The sequence below is a fragment of the Zootoca vivipara genome, chromosome 8 (assembly GCF_963506605.1).
Source record: "Zootoca vivipara chromosome 8, rZooViv1.1, whole genome shotgun sequence".
Lineage (NCBI taxonomy): Eukaryota > Metazoa > Chordata > Lepidosauria > Squamata > Lacertidae > Zootoca > Zootoca vivipara.
The window spans coordinates 8618138-8624975 of record NC_083283.1 but is presented as its reverse complement, the minus strand read 5'-3'; the positions used below and the strand labels follow the sequence as shown (position 1 = coordinate 8624975).

The following is a 6838-nucleotide window of genomic DNA, read 5'->3' as shown; positions in this document are numbered from 1 at the left end:
AAAACTAGAGCATGCATCACTCTGGTGAGACAGTTTGCGGGCAGGTAGGGTCTCAGCCTGCGTACCAGATGGAGCTGATAAACAGCTGCCCTGGACACAGAATTGACCTGCGCCTCCATGGACAGCTGTGAGTCCAAAATGACTCCCAGGCTGCGCACCTGGTCCTTCAGGGGCACAGTTACCCCATTCAGGACCAGGGAGTCCTCCACACCTGCCCGCTGTTCCAGAAATGTTACTTACAAAGACGTTTGTTTTTAGTTTTCTTTCTCTCTTTGGAGCACAGGAAACAGTGATTCATTGATAGAACTCACAAAGGCCAAGGAGAAAGTTATCCAGGGTCTTAAGTAAAAATAGTGCCAGATGGGTTTGGTGGATGCAATGGGGAGCAGAGTCCATTTTGGCCACCTTAGAGTGTTCAATCTCATTGTAAACTTATGTACTGTACCTGATAATAGCAGCCTCTTGTTTCTTAATTGCAATTGTATCTCTCCTTTCCCCAAATAAACCTGCTTTTGGAGAGTTGATCAAGATGAGAAGTGAGAAACGAGGGAGAGAACAAGAAACCTAGTCTTTTCCTTGGACCCCATTTTCCTAATTCAAGTTGCCTCTGAAGTGGCCACGGACCTGGTTCACACATAACATTAAACCCACTCAGATGGGTGGCATATAAACTATAATTTTTATAGTATTACTATCATCATCATCATCATCATCATCATCATCATCATCATCGGCATCTCTTATGGAGAACGGATGATGCAACTGAGAGACAGAAAAAAATTTGGTGTCTCCGCTTTAGGTTTCCAGGTCAGCTGGCATTTAGAACTAAGTTTCCTTTTTTTCTCTTCCCGTCCCATCCATCTTCCTTTTGTGTCATTTCTTCTTCTTCCAAGCCTGACTGTCTTTTTTGTGTTACTGCTCTAAAGCTTTTTTGAGGCAGGGCAATTATTTGGCTTTACCATGAGGTATAATGCAATTTTAACCCCTTTTCATATGTGTAGCTATTTAAAAACAACAGGTGTCTAGCAAGACTTGGGTTTTGTTACTTAATTTGGCTTGCATTCATTCTTTTGGTTTAGATTTTAATCATTCTTCTCTGGGTTTTACTTTTATATAGCATTGCATGTCACTAACTAGTGTGATTTATACAGTTTCAATTTATTGCACTTATGGCTTCATTATTGTGATATATTTGTGTGTGTGTGTTTGTGTGTGTATGTATGTGTGTGTGTGTATGTATGTTTATGTATGTATATATATATATATATATAATGTATGCATGTGTGTGTGTGTGTGTATTAGGAAGTGTTTATTGTCAGCCTGAGGTGCTTTGAGCTCAGCTTGGATGTTGGAAAAGTGGCATACAAGTATTAAAATAGAATGAAACATATGTCCATATGCATTAATGTAGCAGCATTTTATTATAGTCTTGATGACCTTTGCTTCAGCGATGCTTTTCCATAATAAGGAAGGGAGGCGCTCTGAAAACATTCCTGTTTAGAAAAGCTTAGAAAGCTGAGGTGATTTTAACCTGTTTTCGTGTTTTTTGTTTTAAAACTGGACTGCGGATTTTCCCCTCAGTTTTACTGTTTTATTTTTCTTTAAACTGCTTTGAGGTTGCTTTAAAAAAAGCGGCGTATACATTTTGTGAACTAAACAAATGAGGGAGCGAGCGAGAGAGAAAGGCTCCCTGAGGCTCCACGCACTGTCAATTGGCGCAAGCGCGCCGCTTTTGCCGTTGACTTTGGCGCGCGAGTCTCAAACACCAGCGGGCGGGCGGGCAGGAGGAGACGCCCCGCCGTCCTCAAACCGAACGCAGAGGCTTGGGGGGAGGGGAAAATCAACCAATCGGAGAGCGAGTTACACTTTCTTTCGTAGGCAAGCGCGAATCCTACCCAGTAGGAAACAAAGGTGGGCGGGCTCGAGCAGCTCCTCCTCCTCCTTGTTCCGAGTTGCCTGAGAGGGAGAGCGGGAGGCGTGGCTTCTTGACAGCCGGGGGCGTGGCTTGCGCGGCTATTTAAAGAGGACTGCGCCGGCGTTCCAAGGCTCAGTCGCGGCTCGTAGCCGATGCTGGCGGCTGTGTTTGGGAAAGGAAGCTGCGCTGTTGCGCTGCTGGTTTGGATAAGCAGGATTTTGGTGCGGAAAGCAGAGGCGCGCGTGGCTTTTCCTGGATGCTCCCGGCTTGGAAGGCGTAACAAGTGTCGCTTCCTCCCCGTTTCTCCCCCTTTTTTCGTATTTTTGCTGCTTTCCCCTTACCTTGCTCCTTAATATTTTTTGTTTGCGTTTTTCTCCGTGCCGAGGCTGCATTGCAAGCGAGGATTTATTTGCTGCGCGGCTGCTGCTGCACCGCCGTTCGTGCGCGCGTGTTTTTCCTCTTTTTTTCTCTGCCTCCTTCCTGCTTTTCCTCCCTCTCCTCTTTTTGTTTTCTTCTGCCTGCGTGTTAGGCGAGCCCGGGTCCCCCACCTTCCCTCGGGCAGGCGGGCGGGCCATGGAGGAGAAGTACCTGCCGGAGCTGATGGCTGAGAAGGACTCCCTGGATCCGTCCTTCACCCACGCGCTGAGACTGGTTAACCAAGGTGCGGACATAGAAAGCCTGCAACTTGCATTGAGGAGGGGATGGGCGTTGCAAAACAAAACGGGGTGGGGTGGGGGTGTCTTGATTTTTGGGGTGCGGGAAAAAAAACAAAATACAAGCTTACTTTCTGGACGGAGCAATGTAAATCGGGTGCAACGTCCGCTCGGAAGTAATTACAGTAAATGAGTCGTACGGAAGTAGGATTGCACCACCCTAGACCATTTGTTTTTGTTCTTGTTGTGTTGCATTACTGTGCGTGAATAATGGGAAAGGTAGACAATGGGCACTTGGTAAGAAAAATAGGGGGCGGTGCCAGGGCACTGCTGCCCCCCCCGAAAGGTGCTGGTTTTGTGTTTGGGGTGTCGTTCCTTGCAAGTGCAGGAGATCCTTTTAAACTGGCTGCCCGCAGACTTTGGAAGCAACTCCGAAGCGTGAACTAGGTAGGTAGGGGCTTCTGGGTAAGTCTGCATTAGATGGGTAGTTCATGAGCTGCAAAGGCAATTGCATCTTTCGGAGTGTGTGTGTGTTTGTGTGTGAAAGCTTGCATCTCTCCAGGGTTAATGTGGCATCTCGGGGTGCTCAAAAGTGCTTTTTGTTGGGTGTCCTCTCTGTAATCCTAGTAGCATCTCTGCAAGGTAGCTCTGTGTTGCTACCTTGCTATATTGCAAGGAGAGGGGTGGGAGAGCGAGAGAGAATGGTTGCGACTGTGGCTATGCACCCAATGAGTTCCAACTAGAATTGAGATTTGGAATCAGGGTCTTGCTGCACCTTGGTTGTAGCTTTCAGCTGGGCTCTTGCTGCGTCTAGAGTTAAGCAAAGTAGGATATTGGCTCTTAGTCCTTTGCATCCAGTGGCAGCATGCCTTTAAACACCAGCTGCTGATGGCAACAAGGGGGGTGTAGCCTTCCTTTGTAAGCTTTCTATAGGCACCTGGATCGCCACTGCTGGAGGTGAAAGTGGTGCTGGGCTTCCATCTGAGCCTTCTGGTATGATTTGGCAAGGCTGCCTTTGTTATATTTTGAAATGGACGCAGGAAGCATGCTAGAATGGCTTGGGATTTTGTAAAGAGAAAACCTGCTTTTGAACGACTGGTTCTCCCAGTGTGAAACAAAAGCAGAGATGATGTGTTTGGGTTTGAGTGATAGGCAGCCTCATTCAGGTGCAAGGAGTCCGTATTGTCTGGGATTGGAGGGCTTCTTAAAAAAGTATGGGAAATGAGGTGCCAGTCGTGAGGGTCCTTGCGGGATAGCAGCCCACCCTCCTGTTGACAAGTGCTGCTTAGCAGAAGTAAAGGAGCTGGAGGTTCCTGAATGCGTCTGGGAGTTCTCAGACAAAAGTTCCCTCTGTGGAAACTTCAATTATAGGCTTTGACCAGATGGATCTTAACAGACAACTGCTCATAACAAGCATTTTAGAAATGTGCTGCATGAGGGGTGATCTTTGGGGAAGCAGCCCTTGGTAAATAAATGGATGGTTATTGCTGAAATTTTGTGTTTCTGGCGTCAACATCTATTTACAGGGTGTTGGGAAGGGAATGGATTTTGGAAGTGAGGATGAATGAGCGTTCTATAGGAACAAAAGATTTGTAGGGTCCCTCGGGGGCAAGGCAAGCAAGCTTATGTTCTGGATAGAAAGTCCTTTATGGCGTAGGTAGCAGTGGATAAAAATCTTGTTTCCCCCATCCACACTAGAGGAAATGGGGTTGAGCTCTCTGGGGAGTTGAATGAACATGTGATGCAATAGGATTTTTTGGGGAGCGACATAACCTTTTTCTTCACCCAAAGCTGTTGTGGTTAATTGCTAAAGGAGCGAGTACAGTGCCATGATGTTTGGGAGTGGCCATTAGAGTTGTGTTCTAGAAACTGGTGTGCACGGAAACACAATAAGCATGCAGCAGGTGATGATACCTTGCCCCCCCCCCCAAAAAAAAAAACTTGGGTCTGTGCGAGTTGTTCACTCACTTGAATAGGCTGAGAGATCAGTGATCCACACACCTTCCCTCTTTGCTAGTCTGGGCAGGTGCTTTCATCTTCCCTGCCTTTGATCTCGCATCTGCTTAGGAGAATTTGTCATGGTGGGAATCAAGTAGCATACTCCAGCGCTTGGTCCCCCCCCCCCAAATTGGTACTGGCCAATTCCCTGGGGGGAGGGAAGCCACTGTGTGCCTGTGACCCTCAAGTGTGTCTCACCCTCAGTGGACCTGGTCCCAGAGGGATGTTCCTGCTGCCTCAGGAATTTACCCCTCTGAATTGTCCAATTTCTTTGGAGTGGAACCAAACACCCCAACCCTATTTTTCCATAGCATCTTGGAATATGAGGTGCTTTGGCAAACTATGCAGCTGTGAAGTTGGTATCTTTTTCTACAGTCTGTGTCACCTTTACATTAAAAGGGAATCTGACAACTTGTGGTCAGTAGCTTCCCCCCCCCCCCCATTTTGGTGGAGAGGGCATCTAAATATCACATATTACCGACGTACTTGAACTGCACAACTAAATAGCTCTTTTGACATTTGCTCTTTCGAGGCATCTTGTATATATACCAAGAAAGGGGTGTCTTGAGATTAGAAAGGGTTTTTTTTGGGAGGGGGGTAGACATGGAATTGCTTCTGTTTACGAAGTCTTGGTTCTCTTCCACCCCCACCCCTCTCTTAAAAATTTTCAGTTGGATGATTTCTTCATGACCTTGATGTTTTCATGTTGCTGTTGGGCTGTGTGTGCATGGGAGAAGTATGATGGATGTCTTGATCACCGGCAAAGTGGCCTTCATTAGCTAGGAAGCTGAGAATAGCAGATGGGACTTGCAATAAACAATAGGTTGCCAGCATCTGCCAAAGTTTGAAGTGATGCTTTCCTATTGAAATCGTGCTCATATTAAAACTAATCTAGGAAATCCGGCAAGCGGTGCTTGTTTCTAAGCTTCTAGTTTTAAGACAAGGCTCTAAAAAAATAGGGAAAGGGCTGTAGCCCAGGGGTAGAACATTTGTTGTGCGGGCAGAAGGTCCCAAGTTTCAATTCCATTCATCTATAGATAGACTCTGGTCTGAAATCCTCAAGAGCTGCCGCCAGTGTAGATACTGAGTTAGATGGCCGCATGGATCTGACTTGGTTTAAGGTTTAAGCAGAGGCTTGACAGGCATATGTCAAGAATGCTTTGATGGTGTTTCCTGCTCGGCAGGGGGTTGGACTGCATGGCCCTTGTGGTCTCTTCCAACTCTACTACGATTCTATGATTCTAAGGCAGCTTCTTCCTATGTTCCTAAAAAGGGTGCTTTATAACAGTTGGAAGGGCGGGGTATAAATAGTAAAATTATTATGTAATAAGGCTGAAAAAGGGCTGTTGAGCGTTCCAGACAAACCCCCCATGAGTCCAATGGGGATTGCTTGCTAGCATCTTTAGGATGGTTGCAACCTGTAGGACGGGTTTGCACCTCTGAAAGAAAAATGACGGGACAATGGCAATATGTTCTGATGGCTCACACAACTTGGGATTTGCATATTTTTCTGACGCCTGTCAGTAGGAACTGTCAGAAGAGAGAGGTGCTGCTTCATTGTGTGTGATCTGTCTGGGACATGCTTGTGACAGACAACCAGTTATTTTAAGGTCCATAATGATGTGTGGCTGGACATAGTTTGGAAAAGTGGGAAATAGGTCTAGCAGCTGCTGTGATAGCATCTTCAGAGGTGTCAAACCACCTGAATACTCATTGCTGGGGAGCAACAGTTGCCTATGTCGTTGGCCATTGTGCGCTGCTTGTGGGCTTTCCTGAAGCGTTTAGTTAGCCGGTGTTGTGGAAATGGGATGCTGGATTACATATTCTGGGTTGTATCCTGTGCTTGTCTTACTCCAAGTAGGCCCACTGATGAACTTAATGCCATTAATTTCCAGTGCATCTATTCAAAGTAAAACTTAGTTGGATGCTACGATTCATTTTTAATCGTTTTGACTTTTTTGTGATTGCTACCCTGTGCTCCTTGGGGATGGAGGGAAGGGCTGTAGATCACTGTTAGAGCATCTGCTTCACATGCAGAAGGTCTCGGGTTCAATCCCCAGCGTCTCCAGGTAGGACTGGGATTGGGTAAGACTTCTGGTCTGAGATCCTGGAGTCTGAAGAGACAGTTGTCAGTCAGTGAATATGGAGCTTAGATGGTCCAATGGTCTGACCTGTTATAAGGCAGTTTCCTGTGTCCCTGTGAAGGGCAGGATATACATTTAATAAATAATAAACCTTTTGCATGATCTAGTAGGGCTTGTGTGTTAGACTG

The 6838-nt window shown here is 46.4% G+C and overlaps 1 protein-coding gene across 2 annotated transcripts in view; it reads left to right on the top strand.

The window, feature by feature from the left end:
- Positions 1-2059: 2059 nt before the first annotated feature.
- The window catches only part of KHDRBS3 (KH RNA binding domain containing, signal transduction associated 3), a 114596-nt gene continuing 109817 nt past the window's right edge, over positions 2060-6838 (top strand). For both annotated transcript variants that reach the window (XR_004693199.2, XM_035125026.2), the window contains exon 1: positions 2060-2576. Coding sequence is in view for 1 of the 2 variants with exons in the window: in XM_035125026.2 (XP_034980917.1) it covers positions 2489-2576 (88 nt within the window). In the remaining variant the exon portion in view is untranslated. The remainder of the gene's footprint in view (positions 2577-6838) is intronic.